Below are 23,261 nucleotides of genomic sequence, written 5' to 3' on the forward strand. Positions count from 1 at the left end.
TCCAGTTTTAGGCAAAGGGTCTGAGCAACCCTGATGGGGGCCAAGGGGACGATTTTTAATTTTTTAAACGATTGTCAATATAATACCTGCACAATTCCAGAAAATCCCTCCGCCATGCAAAAATATATGAAACATATCTGTTTACTTTAATTTTTCTTATGAATGGATGTAAATTAATCAGTTTAAAAAAATCAAGTTCAAAGTTTCTGAAGTTGAAACAAAGATAACTATGCCAGCTTGTATTGTACAAAACATATTGGGAAGAGTTGTTTTAACACTAACTAGTATGACAAATTACTTAAAGCCGAATGACTGGTCACAATTAAACTCAAAGGAAAGGGGATTTAAAATGGACTTTCTATTTACGTTTCACACGGATATTTTTATTTTATACTCACTGTTGATATCAGTGTAATGTACATGTAGAAATATCCCATAAGTTTCCAAAAAGTTCATATTTAGGACTCGCAAGCTTTACATTCTGTTTGATCGAAGGAGTATATTTTAACTTTATTTTGACAATTTTAGAAGGGGGAGATGCGCCGGGTACACCCCCCTCTGACTCCGCCTGATAAGATTAGTACAGGTAAAAAGGAAGTATCTGTTATTATTTAGCGATCAGTGCTTATGAATAATATTTGTTTTTTTAAATGTCATTGTTTAAAATATTATTTGAAAAATATTCCCAATAATTCAATCATTGTTCGATAACATCATTTACAATCATTTTTAATAAAAGTCATAAAAGTCATTTTAATAGTTTTTCATTGTCAAAATTTAGTCAGGCAGTTTTCAATAGCTATTAAAAAAAATTGGCAATATATGCATATTTATTTGTTAATTCATCAGCAATGATAATAATCCATTACAGTGATTAAAATTACGAATAAACATGTTCATATTTACATTGAACACTGTAGATACCGGTAATTGTACACAATCTCGGTGTTGTTGTTACATTGTCTCACAACATATACACAGTACATAATTATTGTATGGACATACATGTATAATGTTCACTGTAGATACTTGTACACTGTTACTGTCCTGGTGATTTGTCCCACCCAGAGATTGTTCTCATCATCCACACACACACTACGGGGATCCTCTACCCCTTGTTGTTCTGTAGGTAGTAAAGACATTAAGAACCGACCGTCCTGATCCAGGAAATGAACTGTGTTACTGATACTAAAACACACCAGGATGTGACCGAGTACATTGGTACATATTCCATAGGGATAAAACAATGACCCCTGACCTGTGTAGGAGAACCTGTGTTGTCCTGATTTATCCACCACCACTACAGCATTGTCATAGTCTGATACACAGACATCACCATTGATGTTTTCTGTGACGTAGTGTGGATACCTATACAGTGCCTGTCCGTTGTTGTTTCTCTGTATGTTCTGTATTTCTGTCCCTGTCTTGTTGTACCTGGTAACTTTAGCCTTTCTATACTTTATCATCCCCACCAGTATGTCCCCGTTGATGTGGGAGGAGTGTATACTGAGTGGTTCCCAGTCTCCTGTTTTAATGAATTCAGTGATTGTATTATCCGGTGTTATCCTATTGATGACTTTGTTGCGGTTGTCTGTATAGATCAGATCCCCGTCCTGTGTGACTGTGTGATAGCCATATCCACCACTGGTTTGTATCTTCTGTAGCTGATTCCCCTGTAGATCTGTTTGGATAAGTTTACCAGTTCCATCACTGACCCAGAGTCTGCCTGATTTATCCAGTGATATATGAAATACTCCATTAAATCCTGGTACTGTGTACTCCCTGACCTTGGTGACAGAGGAAGACAGACACAGTGTTTGTTTCACGTCAGATTTCTCTCTGTTTTGTTTCTTCTGTTTCCCTGTAGGTTTCAACTGTGTAGAGGCAGTCTCCATGGGCTTTATTTTTCTGTTCTCTGGTTTAGTGTTAGGAACAGTTATTCTACCCAGTAGTTTGGCGACATCTTCCTTGCTATGTTGACCAGCAGTAAATACGGGTGGGACTGGTTTGGATGTCTCTGGCACGGGTCGAATTTTAAGGCTTTTTGATTTAAGAGATAATGTTAAATTTTCTATTTTTGAGGGAGATAGGTAACCATAATATGTTTGGATCAAATCATTAAGGTAGTTGATGAAGTCATCTATTTCTTGGTTTTGGCCGTTTAATGTTTGCAATAATGACTGTTCTATTTTATTGACTTGTTCTATTTTATCTGATGTGACTGCATCTACCATTCTTTTAACAAACTCAGCTTCAGCCTTCATTGCTGTTCTTATACCTTCCATGATCTTCTTTATTTCTGTGACATCTCCAGCAATTTCTATTTTCACGTCTTGAGAAACTGGCTCAAAATAATTTTGAATTTTGTCAATTTCCTCTTGATATTGCGATACCTTTTCAGCAAAGACAATTTCTAGATCAGTAAAAATATGTCCGCGATGTTCTTTTGTGGCTGTGCATTTAGAACAAAGGGGAATCTGGCATTCCTCACAGAGAAGATCTATGTCTTTTGTTGGGTGGATCTTGCATTTCACTACAGGAATTCGACGTTTGCGTTGTTTATAATGGACCACTTCATGGTTCTTGGTTTTCTTATTTTTCTGATGTTCACCCATGCATAGTTCACACATTCGTAGGTGACAGTCATTGCAGTAAAACTGGCAGTTCTTCTCACAGTCTTCAGTGCCACACACCAAATAATGCTGGGCGTCGGGTGGTATTTGGGATTCAGATAGTGCCATCTAAATGGTAAAAGTGCCTAAAAGTTAGTTGAGGCTATATGTATTTGATTAAGTGTATTTGTTATTAAAGATCATTAAAAACTCTGAATTTAGGACCCATCTACACCCCCCCCCCCTTTACAAACATACAGGTACTCAAATCGATATGCATGTAGTAAGTATAATCTTCAGCAGATACATGTAGAATTGACATACAGGTATACACTGTAATGTCACACTTTGAGGTAGAGACAATTTATTTGTCTATTCCGTATTATCAACTTTTCTATCTTAATTATGTGAATCCGGGATTTTTTGTAGATGTCTAATATTTGTATAATAATGAGCAAAAAATATAATGCCGGTTTATCATAAGGTAAATAGCTTCCCTTTTCAAATCAATTATTTGTTGTTGTTGTTTTATTAACAGGTGCAAAACAAATGGATGAATATGATAAAACTTGATATCTGACCATGGCAATATATACCAATGAAAATGGTCACTACTTTCGGTTTAGTACAATGACAATATTACGCTAGGAAATATGTTAACTTCTGTACCGTCATGATCGGAAATAGTTATGACTGTTTTTGTATCAAACAAATTATAATATGATTCTAATTTACCTTTAGTTCTGTAGCAAGGTAACCTAGTGACGCCCTGAGATCAGAGGGAGAAAATACGAGACTTGTGTAATTTACTTCCTGGTTGAGCTAAAATTAGATTTAAACCTTCCGGCCTATCTATGTGATACGGGTATATATGTACGAGCAGTCTGATTAAAACAAGCCCCTTCTCTTTACTCGTACAGAAGAGTGTATGAATAAGGGGGGGGGGGGGGGGGTAATCAGACTAGGGTACGAGGTACTTCTTTAATTTGAATTCATAAAACGAACCTGATTCTGACTTTTTGTTTTCCCTTTCTGTAAATCATCAGTAATCGATTAATAAGTAAAGCAAATAAGTTTGTGAACCAAGCGTAAGTAATATATTATAATTTTAAAAATGCGGAAAAAAGATACAGTGCTAAAAGAATATATCAAATTATTGTTTTGTTTATGCAAGTCAAATACCATCTGTAAATATAACTAAAGGTGCATTTACATGTAAAATGTATACTGGTATATTTGCCAATTAATAATATGTAGTACCATAGACATGTATAATAGCTGCACGTACGCACATAAGTGCGAAGACGTCTGAAAATGTATTTATTATATAAAAATATATTTATGATAATTATAACTAATGTCATTAAGAAAATTAGCCGGTGAAAAAAATATCTTATAATATTTTAAACATAATGCAGATATGTAAATTATAATGTATTATTACATGTAGATATGAACTACTGCTCTGTATGACCGATATGTTTATACAAGAAGATCATGGCTACTTTGAACATTCCCCATAATGTATAATGTATAAGCACTTATGTAGTAATTTTTAAGTACAAGAATATTTAACAAAACCAATATCAACTTGAGATTGAGCGTGGCAGATTTTCTAATATCCATAGAAATGAGAGAGTTTGTAAACTATGTTCACTATCACAGATTGAAGACGAGTTTCATTTCATCAATATGTCCATTTTATAAGGAGATACGAAAGTTGTATGTAAAAAAAAATATTAAAATGAATCAAAATTAAAATGAAAAGCTTTCCGCCTGCATGTAAACCTATTCAATTACTTTCAACAAAGAATATCAAAGAGTTGTGCAATTTGGTAAAATACCTAGTATATAAATGCTCAAAATTACGATAAAAATACAATTATTGTTTTTGTTTTGAGAATATACTCTTCATTATCCTGTTTACTTTTGTAATGAACATTTTGCACACTGCTATGTGCACACACAGTCTAATGCAAGATTGTGGTGTTTTTAAAAAAATGTATACATATGTTTGTTTACTTTATTTATGTATATATATGTTAAGCCTATGAATCGTATTTTTCTTGGTTATAAACAATACAATAAAATGTATTTTGAACGCTAGACCTGCATGCAGAACCAATTTTCGTAGCAGTGAGCGCTAACCCATCGGTCATATATAGACATCCAGGACAAAAAATCTGCAACCTAGCATGCTTATCGCTCATCTTACTTCGAGATGGACGTAAAATACAATTAAGCAAATAAACATTTCCACAACATAATTCCATAAACGAATTCCATATTATTAATACTACGTTTCTGTTTACCATGTGAATATATAGTTTCTATGGAATTTTGTAAACATTCCCATCACACGGCTTTTCCGAACGCGGAGGGCGTTGCCGCACGCAGAACAGAAGTAACTTGCCACAAAAAGGTAAGATCTTTAACTTTCTTTCAAACTTTCTATAGATAGCTAATGGACTTTTAAGATTTTCTTCAAAATTCTTTTTAAGTTTTAATCATAAACATCTTCTGAAGGCGAGAGTTGCTCTACAGAAACTCTTGACGTGGGAAGAAGTAACCTAAAGGGATTACATGTATTACATCTACAAGCTTTTTTTTAAATGGTACATTTTTAACAAAATTCTGTTAAGTCAAGAATGTTTCCGTTGTTGGTGTTTAAACATCAATGAAATCCCTTCAAACCTTTATAATTCAATAACATTTAAGATAAAGACTAGAAAAAGGAGAAATTGTAGATTTTTGATTTTGACAGATTTGTATATTATTTTAAAAATTAGCGATGAACGCTCACGTGCACACTTATTGGTACATGTAAAATTATTTGTTTCCAAAAAAAAAAACCCAAAGCGCACGGAGATCATAACTAAAATGGATTCTTACAACAGGATCCACGCATTTTCCTTACCAGGACGCACCTTAAAATCCGCGCCTGTAGTAGGTCTGTACATGTAAAATATTGTTTGACTCATCCATTATTTACATCTCTGCCAAAAAAGGTGCTCCCCCCCCCCCCGGTCACAGGTTGTGATCCCCATGTGTGTAATGCAGTTCATCCCGTTGATAAATTTCGCGCCATTTTAAATATTAATTTTGCTCTTCATTAGAGGGAGATAAGAAGTGTCGGTCGGTAGGATGCAGCGAGGAAATAAGGGGCATCAGATTGACTGGTGATTAATAAAACATCAGCATTGAACAGCATCTCGCATATGACACTCATCTCTTAGGTCAGGCTTTTAAATTTTAACGTATATACTAGTAGAGAAGGGTCCGACTTTCAACAGTTATACGTCCCTGAATCGAGTAATTTTGATGCACCATCTGAACGGTTGGTTTTTCGCAAATTTCTCTTAACTGCTTAACGTTAGATTCATCCTATATTGTACGCACATGTATTAGGTAGGATAAAAGGACACTTCGTCTTAATCTTAATTTTAAAAGAAAGCTGGTTTATTTGAAATACAATTCCTTGGGTAATTAATAAGGAAACATGGGCGGTAATTCGGTGTTTTTAATTGATGAACGATGTGACTTCTCATACAATATTGGCTGGGTTTCTCATATTCTCTTTTGAGAAGTGGACAGGCATAGCCTACATCCACTTCTCTTCGCAAGCCCTCATATTTTGATTCTGAAAAACGTGTAAATGTAGGAACCGAAGACGGTCCACGCTTCGACCCATGTTTTGAGTCCAGTTTCCCTAAATTTTCGTAACAGACCTATTATTTCTACATTTTAAACATTAATGCATGCATATATCACAAACAAATCCACACTAACCCGCTGTCAAACCATTTTCTCAACTTCTACATTCCGGGTTTAAATTATGAGACATCTCGCTACAGGTTGTTTAAAAAGTAAAAATATTATAGTCGGAAAAAACGGAAAATATTGTTCGGATTGTAGACTTTAGATTAAAGATATTTTTCTTATAATTTAAAGAGGTTTAAGTAGTGGGTTTACAATTTCAGACAAATTAACAAAATACATACGATTAAATAAGTAACTGTGGCACATGAAAACAAAAAATCTCTTTATTTTAATCTTTGTTGCTTGCTATATTAATCAATGTTTGTTTTTATGTTAAAAACAGATGTAGAGCAAATTTGTCACCAAAAGAGATTATTAAAAAGGGAACAAATACAACTTTGTAATTTTGTGACTCAGTATTTGTTTGTACATTGTTAGGTTAAGTTGATTCAGTAACGTTTTCTACATTACTGTCTTTATTAGGTTTCCAATTTTATCCGAAACACAAACATTTAATCTGCGCTGACCTAGATAAACAATGCGATACACAAAATTTAAACCCGGGATGTAGAAGTTAGGAAAATGATTTGACAGCGGGTTAGTGTTGATTTTTTTGTAATACATGGATGAAATAATGTTTTAAATGTAGAAATAATAGGTCTGTTACGAAAATTCAGGGAAACTAGAGTCGAAACATGGGTCGAAGCGTAGACCGTCTTCGGTTCCGACATTTATACGTTTTCCAGAATCAAAATATGAGGGCTTGCGAAGAGAAGTGGATGTAGGCTATGCCTGTCCACTTCTCAAAAGAGAATAGGTTTCTCATTAACCCTCCCAATAATATAAATAAATGCAATCTAATCAATTTACTCCAGTTCAGCTGGAAGACGCAGCAACTCCATTACCAAAATGAACCGAACAAAAGGTCCAGTTCTGGTCTCCGCAGGAGTCCTACTCTACGAAAGCCGAGAAGGATCATTCGAGATTCGAGATTCAAAATGCGAGATTCGAAATACGAGATTCGAGATTCGAAATTCGAGATTTAATATCTAAATTAACCAATCAAATCATGGATCTGAAACCTGTATCCTAGCAACATCAAACTGTTCTAAATAAAGATCATTCATACATGCTCTTTCCTACAAATAAATGTCTTAATAGCTCTTATATAGTGGTTATAAAATGGTTAAATTAACATTGATGAATTAACCCCACACAGTAAAAACAATTAAATTAGAAATAACACTGTTGGCTTTGCGAATCTAAATGGTTTTGTTTGCCCTGTATGTATTTCCCCCCCCCCAACAATTTTAACCCGAAGTGTATTCGCCCCAACTGTGTAAAAATCGGCTCGCGAAGAAATATCTGTTTAATCTAAATGTTTTAGCTATGAAACGAAACTCAGTGAAATAATCGACATGTCAAAATATAGGTTATGATAAAGTTTTAAACCATAGAAGATATAATGATTTACAACCTCAAAGACAAAAATCCAGATAAGAATAGTGTATTGTAGGGTATGGCAATGCCATTGTCGATATGAGAGAGAGAGAGAGAGAGAGAGAGAGAGAGAGAGAGAGAGAGAGAGACAGAGACAGAGAGACAGACAGACAGACAGACAGACACAGAGAGAGTTTGTATTGTCAAATTCAGTTTTGATTTAGAATTTGAAATTGATTTGATTTGTTACAAGCATATATAGACAGTAATTAAGCCTCTAAAAGGAGAAAAGAGAGGAGGTACATGTAGCTAGGGTAGGGCAGACCAACTAGCAAGCTTTAATTTTAACGGTGTTAGCGCACCTGTGATTTACATCGACTCTCTCTCTCTCTCTCTCTCTCTCTCTCTCTCTCTCTCTCTCTCTCTCTCTCTCTCTCATCACCTAGCATTTCCTTTTCCGTGAGGGGGTTTGGGGTATTTGTGATGTCTTACATTAGCTAGCGAAAATGATAAAAAAAACATGAAATGTTCTTTAAATTGTGTGCGGATGTTGTACTCCAATCTGTTTTCAGTATATACATTTCAAGAGGGGGGGGGGGGGGGGGGGGGGGGGGGGCTATATGGTCCTAATTAGTTTGCCAGTTATTCTATCCCAACTTTGTTTTCTCTTCGTTTTCCAGGTTTTTTTTAGTTGGCTCGGCAAACTTTCTGTGTAGCTCCATAACGATGCACTGTAGATAAATTATGAGTAGTTTTACTTTTGATAAACAGGTACATATCCATACTTGATTTTTAATTTGACTCTTATAAGCGGATTTAATATTCCAATAAATATAGGGTAGGAAAGAGTAGACGGGACTTTTTTGCGCATATCCTACTGTACCATTCATTCAACACAGGTATTAGCACTCATCGAGTTCGACTTGCTTTCCTTTTTTTCATCCACTGGATTTAAAGCTATTAATTTTTGAAAATATTTTGAATTTATGGCCTGATTATATATAAATTAGAGCTGCGCTGGTGCATATATTTACCAAAATGGACCAAAATATAACCAAAAAGTACGACTCTTTTTCAATTCTAATCGGGTATGTCCTTTAGAAAAATCTTGAACCACACACATTTAGGCAAATAAAACGACAATTGTTTCATTTTTAGCTCACCTGAGCCAAAGGCTCAAGTGAGCTTTTCTGATCACAATTTGTCCGTTGTCTGTCGTCGTTGTCGTTGTCGTCGTCGTCGTCGTCGTTGTAAACTTTTCACATTTTCATCTTCTTCTCAAGAACCACTGGGCAGATTTCAACCAAATTTGGCACAAAGCACCACTAGGTGAAGGGGATTCAAGTTTTTTCAAAAGAAGGGCCACGCCCTTTTTAAAGGGGAGATAATTGAGAATTATTGAAAATTTGTTGGTATTTTTCAAAAATCTTCTTCTCAAAAACTATTAGGCCGATAAAGCTTAAACTTGTGTGGAGGCATCATCAGGTAGTGTAGATTCAAGTTTGTTCAATTCATGGTCCCCGGGGGTAGGGTGGGGCCACAATTGGGGGATCAAGTTTTACATAGGAATATATAGAGAAAATCTTTAAAAATCTTCTTCTCAAAAACTGTTTGGCCAGAAAAGCTCAAATTAAAATGGAAGCATCCTCAGGAAGTGTAGATTCAAGTTTGTTCGAATCATGGTCCCCGGGGGTAGGGTGGGGCCACAATTGGGGGATCAAGTTTTACATAGGAATATATAGAGAAAATCTTTTTAAAAATTTCTTTTAAAAACTATTAGGCCAGAAAAGCTCAAATTAAAATGGAAGCATCCTCAGGAAGTGTTGATTCAAGTTTGTTCAATTCATGGTCCCCGGGGGTAGGGTGGGGCCACAATTGGGGGATCAAGTTTTACATAGGAATATATAGAGAAAATCTTCAAAAATCTTCTTCTCAAAAACTATTAGGCCAGAAAAGTTAAAATTAAAATGGAAGCATCCTCAGGAAGTGTAGATTCAAGTTTGTTCAAATCATGGTCCCCGGGGGTAGGGTGGGGCCACAATTAGGGGATCAAGTCTTACATAGGAATATATAGATAAAAATCTTTAAAAATTTTCTTCTCAAAAACTATTAGGCCAGAAAAGCTCAACTTTGAGTGGAGGCATCATCAGGTAGTGTAGATTCAAGTTTGTTCAAATCATGGTCCCCGGGGGTAGGGTGGGGCCACAATTGGGGGATCAAGTTTTACATAGGAATATATAGAGAAAATCTTTTAAAATTTTCTTCTCAAAAACTATTAGGCCAGAAAAGCTCAAATTAAAATGGAAGCATCCTCAGGAAGTGTTGATTCAAGTTTGTTCAAATCATGGTCCCCGGGGGTAGGGTGGGGCCACAATTGGGGGATCAAGTTTTACATAGGAATATATAGAGAAAATCTTTAAAAATCTTCTTCTCAAAAACTGTTTGGCCAGAAAAGCTCAAATTAAAATGGAAGCATCCTCAGGAAGTGTAGATTCAAGTTTGTTCAAATCATTGTCCCTGGGGGTAGGGTGGGGCCACAATTGGGGGATCAAGTTTTACATAGGAATATATAGAGAAAATCTTTTAAAAAATTTCTTTAAAAACTATTAGGCCAGAAAAGCTCAAATTAAAATGGAAGCATCCTCAGGAAGTGTTGATTCAAGTTTGTTCAAATCATGGTCCCCGGGGGTAGGGTGAGGCCACAATTGGGGGATCAAGTTTTACAATCCTTAAAAATATTCTGGGAAAGTTTTCGGTCCAAAACTCAGTACTTAGTGTGAAAGCACAGGTTATGAGATTAAAGGTAGATTTAAGTTTGATGAAACCATGATTCCCTAGAGAATAGTGGGGCCACGAAAAGGGGGGGGGGGTTTATAGGAATAGAGAAAAATCTTCTTACAGGTACAACAACAAAAGGGGCTTTACTAAAAAATAAGAGGTGGATAAAAATTGGCAGATTTTCAATTTTTTTTTAAGCAAGATCTACTGTACTCCGTTGTCAAGATATTTTGATATTGTAAAGCTAATTTGATCAGAATTAAGGCAATTGTTGCTCAGGTGAGCGATGTGGCCCCTGGGCCTCTTGTTTTTATAGGGAGTGAGGTGGTGCCGGTAAAGGACATGTATTGCTTATGGCAGTTGTGCTATACTCTCATTTGTTATAATAGGTAATACTACATATTGATATAAAATGAAAGTTTCCAATTACACTGTACATGGCTTCTATCATGCATTTTGACCCGTGCGATAGTTTAAAACAATTTTCAAAGCATTTAATGTAATTCAACCGATCATTTTTCAAATTTAATTTTCTGGATCCCCGCCTGATACGTCCGCCTTCTTGTATATTAGAATTACATGTACGTTGACCATATGTACACATAAATTAATCGGCTATGTTATGTAACGATTACAAATTTTTGCAGGATATGTAACAAATAACAGCCTATTTGTGGGTTTTTGCACTGATTATTTGAAATAATTTGCCGCCATCTTTTATGCATTCCACACACCACTCACAGTTTCTTTATTTGGTGTTCTGTGTGTATGGCGACAAATTGGTAAATTTGTACCACTCACCCCTTGTAGCTTCATCCTGATTTTATCTGGCTAAGTGTAATGTAGTAGTATATTAAATACACACATCTTTGTTTGCAGTGCTTATTTACATCTTTAGAGATTTACTTACTAAAAAAGTAAACATTTGTATGACTTTCATGTAATTATTGTCCATTTTGGTGCGGGGGGGGGGTGGGGGGGGAGTTGGAAACTACAGAGAAACTTAACTTGGCTGTGAAGCAAATGCTTTTATTCTTTTTTGTTGATATATCAATGAATGAATTATAACAAAATACATGTACAACAATTAATTTTGAAATATTCATGCACAATCAAATAAAAAGTTTTACTGTTCTCTGCACAAGAAATCGGCAATGTGAACAAATTGGCACCCTATCATCCCTACCTTTAATTGTAGAGAGTAGGTATCCTTCAATATTGAAAACAATTCCAAAAGTAAGACTTATAATAAGTTGTTTACTGAGGAAAAGGAAAAAAAATTGTATTTATTAATAATTCCGTATGATGTGATAATATCTCAATGCTTTGTTTATAATCATAGTACTAGTGTATCACTGTATGCATACATAAAAACGATAAGTAATGCTTATATCTATTAGTGAAACAGGACAGATTATTTATATTTAGATTATTTAGATACATGTACTAATCTTCATGCGGGGATCTAGAAAGGAGGGGGTCAGGGGATCTGGACCCCCTCCTCGGGAAAATTGGAGCTTATTAAATTTACATAGGAAAATTATTTAAAATTGGCCTAGGACCCCCTACAGAAAAAATAAGCTACGCTTATTAAGTTCTCTACCATAACCGCATTTTTACACAAAAGGGGTGAATAAACCCGGGTTTTAAACTATTACTGGTGGTGAAATACCTTAGGGTTCAAACGCATCAGGTGGAAATGCACCAGGGAAAACAAAATCACTTAGATCCGCGAAGCACACTGCATTATTACTAGTCTACTTAGATATTCTGTGTAAAAGTAAATACAAATAATTATTTAGTTAGGTAGGGAGAAGTGAACATAGCATTTATTTATATATAAGAGCATGTACGTATGATTTTTATTTAGAACAGTTTGATGTCGCTAGGATACATATTTTCAGATCCTTGATTTGATTGGTTAATTTCGATATTGAATCTCGAATTTCGAATCTTGAATCTCGTATTTCGAATCTCGTATTTTGAATCTCGAATCTCGAATGATCCTTCTCGGCTTTCGTACTACTCCGCTCAGTCGGCTGTCAATCAAAATAAAGAGGGTGGAGACAATCGACAGGTGCTGCATGGAGATGAGAACTCAAATGTGGAGGAAGAGGCTCACTCAATGGATGTCTTGTGGAGTCTGTCTGGGTCAGTGTTATACTCGGGGAGGCACAACTACTACGCCAAGGCTTACTCCGTGTATGTAGTTTGGTATTTTATTGACTAAGTAGAACAATTTCAATTTCCTCACTCAAGTTACTAACAGAATATTACTCAAAATGTATTCCTATCTCATTTTGGTTATTGTCGAATGATGAGACAGAGTTTATTTTGGTATTCTATTGACATATATTAGGTATAACTATTTCAATTTACTAAATATAAGTTACAGAATATTACTCAAAATGTATTCCTATCTCATCTTGGTTATTGTTGCATGATTACAAGTGTCTCGCTTCTCTTTCTTACTGTTGGTCACTAGTCCAAAAAAGCACTTAAAATAACATTTTAAAAAATGCATACCTTTATTAAAAAAAAAGAAGATCTTTGCTGACATATTTCATACGTTAACAACAAACTTGTTGAGAAAACTGAACATGCTGAAAGACAAAAACCAGTACCAGCAGTCTTTTGATGATTTACTTAACAACAGACACGCTGACACTGGCTGACTGATGGCTTTAAGAATCATTGCAGTGGAGAGAGCCGCACAGTAGTCCTCATCACGCGATGAGCTGTCCTCACTCTCAAATTTATGATTCAATTCTGCAAAAAAAAAACCAAAAAACTAAAAACCCAAATTTCCTCATAGGGTTTTAATCTGATTAAGAATACGACAAAAGATAGGTTTAAAGTGAACTGAAGCTAAAAGAAAGTTTAATGTATAAATATATAACATTGCCTTCAAATTTGGACACATTACCATTAACTAGGTTGACTATAGAGTCCATTAGTATCTTTGTAGTGAGCGAGGTCCCCTCTCTGAGAGGTAACACCACAATAGGCTCCTCCGCTGAGGTTACTTGGTAGGACCTGTATGACTCCTCCAAAGAAACAGATTCCTTGGAGTCCTGTTTGTGAAACATGAAGCATGGTGATTTAATGTGGTGTAGGTATGTTCCTAATCGCACTTCAGGAACTCAGAAAACTGAAAAGTTCAATACCTATCATACTGTTAAATTGATTGATGACTAAGTTAGAAACATTTGGTTTTTTCTACAATAACTTCTATACATGGTTCAATAAATGCCTACTGGAATTACATATATGATAATTGGTGGACTGTTGTTTATACTTTACAGAAAACTAAAAATGGTTGACAATGATAATACAAGAGAGTTTACAGTAACTGTTACAGTAGTACATTGTAATGCTAGAAAATTATGATTTTACACCAGAGACTCTAATCATGAGATCAATACGTTCAGCTTTAGTTTTGTCTACACTAATACACTTTTAATAAAAATCATCTTATTTCATTTAATCATTTTCTAAAACATTAACTAAAGGTGATTCATTGCTATGCGTTTGTCATAAGTTCAAGATTTTTTTTTTATAATAGAGAGAGTGAACAAACTTTCTTAAAACAAAGACAATGGGTAGAACCAAAAACCTTAAGTTACAATTTACATCTTATAAAACTTTCCCTAAAGGCAGCATATACATGTGTGTTAGGTCCATATAGATATAATAAAGCTCTGAATCCACGACAGAGAAGGGGTAGAGTCTGTGCTCCTGTAACAGATCATGAGCTGCTACGAAAAATCCATCAAAAGTCAACATCCCATACCAAAACATTATCACGATTTGCTCATGAGCAGCTCACTTGAGGACTAACAAGATTTCCTCACGCGAGTTGCTCATGTGAGTCTCATGTACAATTTAACATAATGTTGCCATATATGTCATACAGAAGATGCAGGGGTGTCGACACTCGATTCATTCATTCAGATTCGTCCTCTGTTCAACCGTGGATTTTTCACACTAAAACACTCCATTGACAACGTAGTTTTTAACCTTATTAACCGGTAATGCCGATAATTCCCTTTTTAATTCATTTCTCCGTCATCTGTGATGGTAGACAACATGCCGGAATCGAGTATGAAAATTGGCGGCTGGCAATTGACCAACCAATGAGCGCGCGCGTAGCGGAGTCTGGTTCCCCCGCCACTGCGTTTTTACTTCGTTTTGGGCAGGAGCGAAAACCAGACAAGCAGGTAACTTTACATTAAAACAAAAGTTAAAGTAGAAACAAACAGCTTACGAAAAATCACAATATCAAGCGTTTTTGTCAGATACTCATATCTAAATAGTAAGTTGAGTAATAATAGAATTCAGGAAGAAATAAAAGAATATAATTTTACCCAAAAAAACAACAACAACAAAAAACCAGACAGTTTGGTCTTCATTACAAAAAGACGGGGTGGGGGAGGGGGTGTAAACAGAATATTGCAATTGCTTACGTGAGAAAAAAGGACCTATTTTTTTTTTTACTTTGATTTAACATCGATACTGCATATACTGACCAATTTTCCAACCTCTTGCTCACGTGAGGAAGTTGAACTTAGAAAAAAAAATCCACCGTTAGTGTATCCGTATAGCCTGTTGCTTACGTGAGCAATTCGAATAGAATTTTGCTCATAAGCAATCAGGTGAGCAAATTTTTGCACATGTGCATTTTGGTTAGTATTTTCCTCCCTAAAAGAGACTAACAATCTGCACATGAGCAAAATGAATTCCTACCTAATTTGCATATATTTCTTACTATATTCTCATGTGCTTCTCATAAGCTGCTCATGAATATTTGTTAGAATGTTTGGTACGGGATTTGATGCAAATGTCATTCCAGCAGACGAACCAAGAACTCGGTCAATGTATCTCTGAGGTATCTGTGTGGGGATGAAAGTATACACTGTTTATGGATGAAATCATATACTGTGTATGAAAATAAACACTGTTTGTGGATGAAATTAAACATTGTTTGAGGCTGATCACCACATGTACTGTTTTCACTGTCTTCAATTCTACTCACAGACACTGTATACAGGGAAATATTCGCCCTGGTCCATTTTATTTTCGCCCCATTTGCCATAGTTGTCAGTGGGCAAAATCAAGACAGGGCAAATTCTAATGTCTCTAATTATATCTCTTCAAACACAACTGTCTCTGGGCAAATTCAAGACGGAGAGAAATTGTTTGCAAGTGTAGAAGGGTGAAAATTACATGGGGCGAAAAAAAAAACACCTTTCAAATAACACTTTTTACAGTACTTGCGTCTTAATTAAGATTGTTTGACCCTAGCTTTGACAGGTGATGTTGAGTTTGTTACTTGATACCTAACTAAATATAGCTGTGAGTTATAACATGCTTTTTGATTGGATAAAGTAAGTTACTTTTTATAGCTTTAAATCACTTGACAATGCAAGATCAGTCAAACACGTTATGACCTCTTATGCAGATCTTCAGAAAATAACATGAACAATAGTGATTTTATTTGATCCCCATGATAACTTTCACAAGAGAAGAATACATGTGCATGTACATTTTAAAGTGTCCTTGCTCTCACACAAATTCTATATAATAATTTAAAAATTGGCTTTCTTTGATAGCCTGCAGGTTTGGGGCAACTCTTTGGACCAGATGATATCTCCAGTGGCAGATGTCTGTTCACCAGATATCACTCCCAGATCTTGATGGGATATCATTTGAAACCTGGAAATTTACAGAAACAATCTTTAAAATCAATGACTACAGATATTGATACAAATTGTAAAATGTGGGATGAGAGTGATAGCAAGGGTGGTGGCATTTTGCGGTAGTCACTCTAAGATGTGGTGTGTATGGTAAGGGGATGGCAGTGGGGTATATTTTCTTGTGGTAGTTACTAATAAAAGGTGTTGGTAGGGTAAAAGTATTTTTCGAATGGGGGTCACTCTATGGGGTGTGGGGGGTGGTGGAGTGGGGGTATTTTTTTTAATGTAATCATTGTATAGGATGGATTGAGAGTATTACAGCTTATATGGTATGTTTGTCCCCGCGCCAATGGAATGGCTGAAATGGAACCTTCCCAGTGGCGGTGTGATAAAGTGTGGCTCCCAGACTCCACAAGTCAACAGAGATGTCAAACTACCGCGGTCTGTGGCGTTCAATGAAGGCTGCCTTGAAGATGTCCGGATGCTGAAATTTTTAATTATTTATCCGTCAATACTGCATCTATAATACTAATAAAAAAAACGACCAGAAGGCATGCATTGATGTACAAGTACTTGTTTATTATAGAAATTTTTAAGTGATGGTTCAAATTATGATCATTGTTTGTTGTTGTTTATAAGGTAGTTATAAAGAGTACAAGAAAATGGATTTCAAGTGAAAATTGCAGTTTAATTTTTGAAATAAAAATTTTAGAGAACTCTATCATCGATATAAAATTTATTTACCAAGTATTCTTCTGTTCCGACTAAAAACTGGAAGAAATCTCCATCCTTGAGAGGTTTAGCTGTCCCGAAGTCAGACAGTTTGTAGACATAACAGTTTGTAAAAAAAATAATATGAAAATCTCCATATCTTACTCTAGCATCACCATCAAATACATCAGAGAGCCATATTTTTGGAATATTTTGTATCATACCTGCCGTCGTCTGCTATGCACACTAAGATGTTTCCGGGTTTTATATCACGATGGGAGAATCCATTTTGACGAAGGTTCTTCATGCCAGAGACTGCAAAAATTTCAACAGTTACTGATTTTTTAAGAATTCTAGTGTTATAAGATTTGGAACCATGCAGCAGTGAATAAAAACCTAGTAATCATTAACTTTTTTGGCCTAATGAACATATACATAAAACATAATACAAATTTTCATATCATTTTGAAATAAAATATATGCACTTTTCAGTGCCATATCTTTGATACAATTAGATGTATCTAGAAAGCTAAAATCAAACACAGATTAATCCTACACAATGATGAAATATTTTCTAACTTCACGCGACCTTTTTTATTTATTTTTTTCACACCTCTCTCCCTTGATTAATTTTTCAAGAAAAAACATTTTTGATCATAGACCTCACAGGGTTGCTTTTTCACTACTGTTATTCTGTTGATTTAAGACTTTTTTAATGACAAAATAATTAGTACTACTTATTAATAAAATTGTCTTTAAAAAATGCGTACAGTAAAACTGCTTGTATTGCCATTTTGTAAGTGCACTCTACAATGTAAAAACAGATAAGTTGGTACCATGCATACACACCTAGATGACTAAAGAATCTGAGGTATTCTTCCTCTGGGAGACCAAAGGCATTGCTGGGCTCCCTTAGTACCTCCAGCAGGTTCCCTTTCTCACACAGTTCCATCACTAGGATTGGTTTGGCACTCTCCTTCTATTTTTGAAAAAAAAAACAACGAATTTGATAACGATGGGTCTTTCTTTTCAAACAACTACATGTAAATGATATTACTGTGTAGAAGATCATAGTTACATAGCGTGTGATGTGATTTTGACAGTTGCTTTTCTAATTAAAGAAGAAAACGATAGTGAATAGATTTGACTTTTAGATGCAATTTTTACAATATTTTGATACAATTAACATTTACTTTCATCTATTAGGTTGTCGACATCTATCTGCATCAATGAAATGAGAATTATATAGGATATATCATGTCACATTTTTATTCTATTAAATTCTATAATCACATCATGTAAAAAGCCACGTTAATAATGTTAACTTGATTTTTGACATTTTTACTTGTTTGAGCATGAAATATACATGTGTAATGCAATGCTTTAAACACATTAATTGCAATAAAGTGTGCAATAGAAATTCACATTAAGTCTATCATAACAGTTTACTTGATCCAATATATGCCCATGATATATTCTACAAGTTCTAAGAATAACTTTAAGTATATTATTGTATACACACATCATACTCCAGTTGGTAGAACTTGGTGATGTTGGGGTGCTGGAGTTGGCGCATGGCCTCTACCTCCCTCTGGAGCTGCTGGGTGAAGCGCGAGTCACAGAGCTTGAGGGCACAATGCTCCCCCGTAACCTGGAAGTAACAAAACATACTGGTTTAATTAATCAAATAAATAATAAATAAAAAGGCTAATAATCATCCAAACTAGATTCGGCTATGCATATTCAATTACCTACATGTACGATTTTAAGAGCATAATACAAAGGTACATGCCTAATAGCTTATTTTGTGAAATTTCTGGCATGAGAAACTATCAAAGGCTTAATTTTGTTTGATTTATCTATACACTAAACCATGTACATTTATACAGTGAGCGATTGCCTAAATTCTATTGATTGTATTGTACAGTAGTACATACAATTCTAAAAAAAAAGTATTCGTTGAAATAGTTGTACAATGAATAAAAATTAAACAATGAAGATACACGTATTTATTCTTTTAAAGACAACTGAACAAGGCTAGTATGTAATATGTCTTAAAAACAGAGTTTAACTTAAGTTTCAAGTGAAACTGAAAGTAGAAATATTTAATGTCTGCGTTTACCTTGTGTACACCTTTGTATACATCGCCAGTGGCACCACGCCCGATACATTCGTCTGTTTTATACACATAATTCTCAGTGGCACGATATGTGCTCATTTTTAACAAAATATCGCCTACTTTGGAAAACGTAACTTGTCCTCCATTTTTTCTCTCAAAGATCTTCAAGGGAAACAACTCTCACATCGGTAACGTCTATAAATATAACAAATGAAAAATCCCACGAATTTGCATGCGCGGATCTAGAGAGGGGATGGGGGAGGGGGTACCCCTTTACTCACCAGAAAATTCAGGCGTATTGAATTCACATTGTAAATAACTTATTGAATGTATTTCTTGGACACCCCCTTTTTATTAAAACATGGTATATAGTGACATATACGCATTACATACACAATGTTATACGTCAATCATTACTGTATTGTATTCATGTGTAAAGTCAAGGTTTTCTGCTATAACGCCTTCGTAAGCTAGATATCAACAGAATAGAGAAACACCGTGGATCTTTATCCTTGGTTGGCGATAACTAAAAAAAGCTACACTTTTACCAATATAATATACATTCTAAACAGATGATTTTTTTTAAAATTAAAATTATAAAAAAAATATTTTCATCACCCCGTTTGGAAAATTCAAAGTTTAACATACACATGTAGTTAATTAACGAATATTTAAATATCCCCCCCCCCCAAAAAAAAAAAAAAAGAAAAAAAAGAAAAAATTGAAATAAAATAAATAAATAATGACCCCCTCTTGAAAAAATTATGTGATCTGTACATACAATAATGGTGAAAACCTCTCTAAAAGGTACCTGCAATTTTTACAGGTTAAAAAATCGTTTGATTTTATTCGAATCCAATTATATAACTCCTTCTACATAAGTTAAAAAAGGATACGGGAAAAATCAATATTTATAGGAAGGGGAATAATCGATAATAGGTTCATGTAAGAGTTACCGTCCTTTTAATTGTGAGACACGTGACGCATCACTAAGCAATGACGTCATAATAGGCACCTAGCTTATTGGTGATTCTTGTTCCATTTGCGGTAGGTATTATATATTTCCTTCTTTCGCACACACAAAATGTTTAATAATCTTTGAAGAAATTGAGAGTTAACTCAGTCTGATATATAAATTAAATTCTTAACCAATTTAATATACTTTATAATTGTAAGTGTATTCCATGGTGAAATATCATCCTTTCAGTTTTATTTAATTGTTTTTCTTTCTTTCAATATTTCATAGAATAGAGATCAACAATTTCATCAGCAAAGTTGTGAAAGCTACGAAATATTTTCTGAGCAGGTATATATGTACAGTTTATATTATATCGAATATCTTCCAAAGATCCATAACTTCTAAAAATCATAATCATATGTCATATATCTCTATAATATATTACAAGGAATAAAGTATTATTAATTAATTGGTACAAGTACGTTCGCATTAATACTTTCATACTTACGATAGTTATTAATTCAAATTAAATATGTGATACAAAATATACATGTTTTACATACAATGTAATAAATAAATGTTTATATAATATGAACAACTGCAACGAAACAATGCCGTGATTATTGCCGAATTCCGTGTCATTTCTATATCCATGTCAATTTCAAATGCAATTTGTTTTATCAAAAAATCTTTTCATGAAATTTTGTTGACAGCAACAATGGAGATGAACAAAACCGTTGATGACCCACAGGGGTCCACAGAAGCCCTCAGCGAATCCTTGCCTCGGGAGACCCTGCCCACAGGGACCCAGGTCGAGACCAAAGAGGCACAACATGTGTCAACAGAGGCACATTCCATGTCCATGGAGGCTCAGCACGTGCCCACAGAGGCACACCACGCAGAAGAGGGACGGCTCGTGTCCACAGAGGCCCAGCACATGCACACAGGGGCACCTCACCTGTTCCAAGAGCTCAAAACCGAGTCCCTAGGGACACAGGACATGCCCCCGAAAATTGAGGCACTCGGATTAATGCAAACAGAAGAAGCCTGTGAACATTTAGAGAACGATGCCAAACCCAAGGTAATTATAAAGATATCGTTTTGTTGAACTGCCAATTATTGATACGTGGAATTATTGCATTTTTTATATCATTGTGGTTTTTTTTTACTCTATTTACTTAAATTCTAATTTTATAAATTTCAACAGACCGGTGATTTGGAGATACCGGGTCCTTCGTTTACATCGACCATACGGAGAGAATCATTGGTATGATTTATTGTTATCAGATCCAGATATTAGTGTACGGCGGTTCTTACATTGAACACACTATTTTGCAAAAATACAGTCTGTTTATTTGAATTAATAGGCCATTAGTTGGACTTTTATGCACAGAGAGAGAGAGAGAGAGAGAGAGAGAGAGAGAGAGAGAGAGAGAGAGAGAGTTAAACTATTTTGGAAAAGTGCTCCTTGTTTTTATGTAGATGAACAAATGTTCGATGATATCGATGATGTTGGACCATGACAGTGATGACGACGAGGAAGCAAACAACAAAGAACTGGACCAGGCGGTATGATCATGATTAATTGTAATCAGATTAATCATATTTTCATCATGTCATTATATAATTCCATATTTAGATTTGGTTAATATTCTCAGCAATCTATACTTGTTATAAATTTCACAACAAATTTGAACACTTAATAATTATCACAACAAATTTAAACACTAAATAATTCATAGTCACGTGGTTTACAGGCCCTGTCCAGACTTTGTGCAGAGTCGGGGGAGATAATTCTTAGAGAAGAGGTACTGCAATCAAGACGTGTCCACCTTTTGTTGAAATATACAATCAAAATTACAGATTAATCGAGTTGTTTTAATTTATATATCTATATATTTCTATATATATACACTTTCTCTCTTTAGGCACGTGCATTGTCAGAGCTGACCATCAAAACAGTTCTGGCTGAGGAGCGAATAACATTAGAGGTGATCATACGTATATGCATATATCAACCGATACATTTCCGAGATAGTTGTCTTATTGTAAACTTCGGATTTGCCAATTGTGAATAGATACACAATTAACAATATATTAATTTTGCATTTCCTACCACCTGGTTAATTCAAAGTATACAACATGACCTAAATAATGATCGATGAATCGATAAATTAATACCGATGTGTACAGTTGTTATTCATATGAACCATTTTGTTGATTGACAATTGTTCATATGAACATCTATATCTGTTATAAGGCCAGAAGGATGTCCAAGATGGCGATACAGTCTGCCTACTCAGCGGCCGTGGTTACTCCACTAAGGTCCTCTAAGAAGGTAAGAAGGAAATAAAGCTCAACACAGGAATAAGTATTCTAATGTTAAAATGTAAATCAAACGTACTACATGTAAATCTCCATAGCTAATGCTATGGAAAAAAAAGGTTCGGATAGTACCAATTTTAGGTCGTCCATCCGAATTTTTTTTTCAGACCGGGAGCTAAAGACCAGCTATTTGTAACTACACACGTAATTGTGAAATAATTTGCCCGGCAAAGGTCATCGATATATAAGTATATATTAGATGGCCGCATATATCAATGAAGCTGAAACGAGAAAGAATAGCTTCAAAGTTTTAATCATATAACCATGCACGTGCATTGTAATGAATCGTTTCATAAAGAATCAATAAATGCATGCGTGTTACATTTCAGCTTCTCATATTTTTTTTTAAAGACTTGTTGAAGATTAAAGTTCTTAATAGCTACACCTCGTGAAATAATATCCCCATTATGTATTCATTTTCTATTTCAGCCAAACATCTTCAGGCGACTTCTAGCTTGCTGTTTTGGGTGCTGCAGGAGGAGACATTAAACTTTTTAAATATTTTTATTTAAATAAAAAAAATTAACAACATTCATTGTTTTATTTCTCTTTCCAAGAAAACATTTCATAGCATAAAAGACAAAGTTCATAATACTTTCCAGTTGTCATTTGTACGTGTTCATCTACAAATTAATTAACATGGTCCCATTACAGAGCAATTTTCATTCATTTGGCGGATTCAAGGGGGCGCCCTCGGCGCGCGCGCCCTGTAAAATTGTCAAAATAAAGTTAAATCATACTCGTTCTGGCAAAAATAAATATACAATTGCGAGTTTTAAACATCAAATCTTTAGAAACTTAAG

At 34.8% G+C, this 23,261-nt stretch overlaps 2 protein-coding genes and 1 pseudogene across 2 annotated transcripts; 1 reads left to right on the forward strand and 2 right to left on the reverse strand.

Annotated features, from left to right (window-relative positions):
* Positions 1–817: 817 nt before the first annotated feature.
* On the reverse strand, positions 818–3,418 carry LOC128158627 (uncharacterized). The gene is made up of 2 exons (XM_052821557.1): positions 3,348–3,418; positions 818–2,741 (listed from the first exon to the last, which is right to left on the reverse strand). Exon 2 carries the CDS (start codon positions 2,739–2,741, stop codon positions 1,017–1,019), a length of 1,725 nt encoding a protein of 574 aa, XP_052677517.1. The 5' UTR covers positions 3,348–3,418; the 3' UTR covers positions 818–1,016.
* A 9,484-nt stretch (positions 3,419–12,902) lies between these two features.
* On the reverse strand, positions 12,903–19,307 carry LOC128158636 (inhibitor of nuclear factor kappa-B kinase subunit epsilon-like; annotated as a pseudogene).
* Positions 19,308–20,791: 1,484 nt separating this feature from the next.
* LOC128158637 (uncharacterized) lies at positions 20,792–22,985 on the forward strand. Its single transcript, XM_052821568.1, has 7 exons — positions 20,792–21,154; positions 21,281–21,340; positions 21,556–21,642; positions 21,831–21,881; positions 22,002–22,064; positions 22,334–22,411; positions 22,888–22,985. The coding sequence occupies exons 1-7, from the start codon at positions 20,792–20,794 to the stop codon at positions 22,945–22,947; spliced, it is 762 nt and encodes a 253-aa protein (XP_052677528.1). The 3' UTR covers positions 22,948–22,985.
* Positions 22,986–23,261: the final 276 nt, after the last annotated feature.

Source organism: Crassostrea angulata, chromosome 8 (genome assembly GCF_025612915.1).
Source record: "Crassostrea angulata isolate pt1a10 chromosome 8, ASM2561291v2, whole genome shotgun sequence".
NCBI classification, from domain to species: Eukaryota; Metazoa; Mollusca; class Bivalvia; order Ostreida; family Ostreidae; genus Magallana; species Magallana angulata.

Excerpts from the sequence above, each read along its gene's own strand:
- LOC128158627 (XM_052821557.1), bottom strand. The coding sequence starts at position 2,741 with ATGGCACTATCTGAATCCCAAATACCACCCGACGCCCAGCATTATTTG.
- LOC128158637 (XM_052821568.1), top strand. The coding sequence starts at position 20,792 with ATGGAGATGAACAAAACCGTTGATGACCCACAGGGGTCCACAGAAGCC. Across the intron at positions 21,643-21,830 it reads ACAAAGAACTGGACCAGGCG|GCCCTGTCCAGACTTTGTGC; the intron begins GTATGATCATGA and ends CGTGGTTTACAG. Across the intron at positions 22,065-22,333 it reads AGGAGCGAATAACATTAGAG|GCCAGAAGGATGTCCAAGAT; the intron begins GTGATCATACGT and ends ATCTGTTATAAG.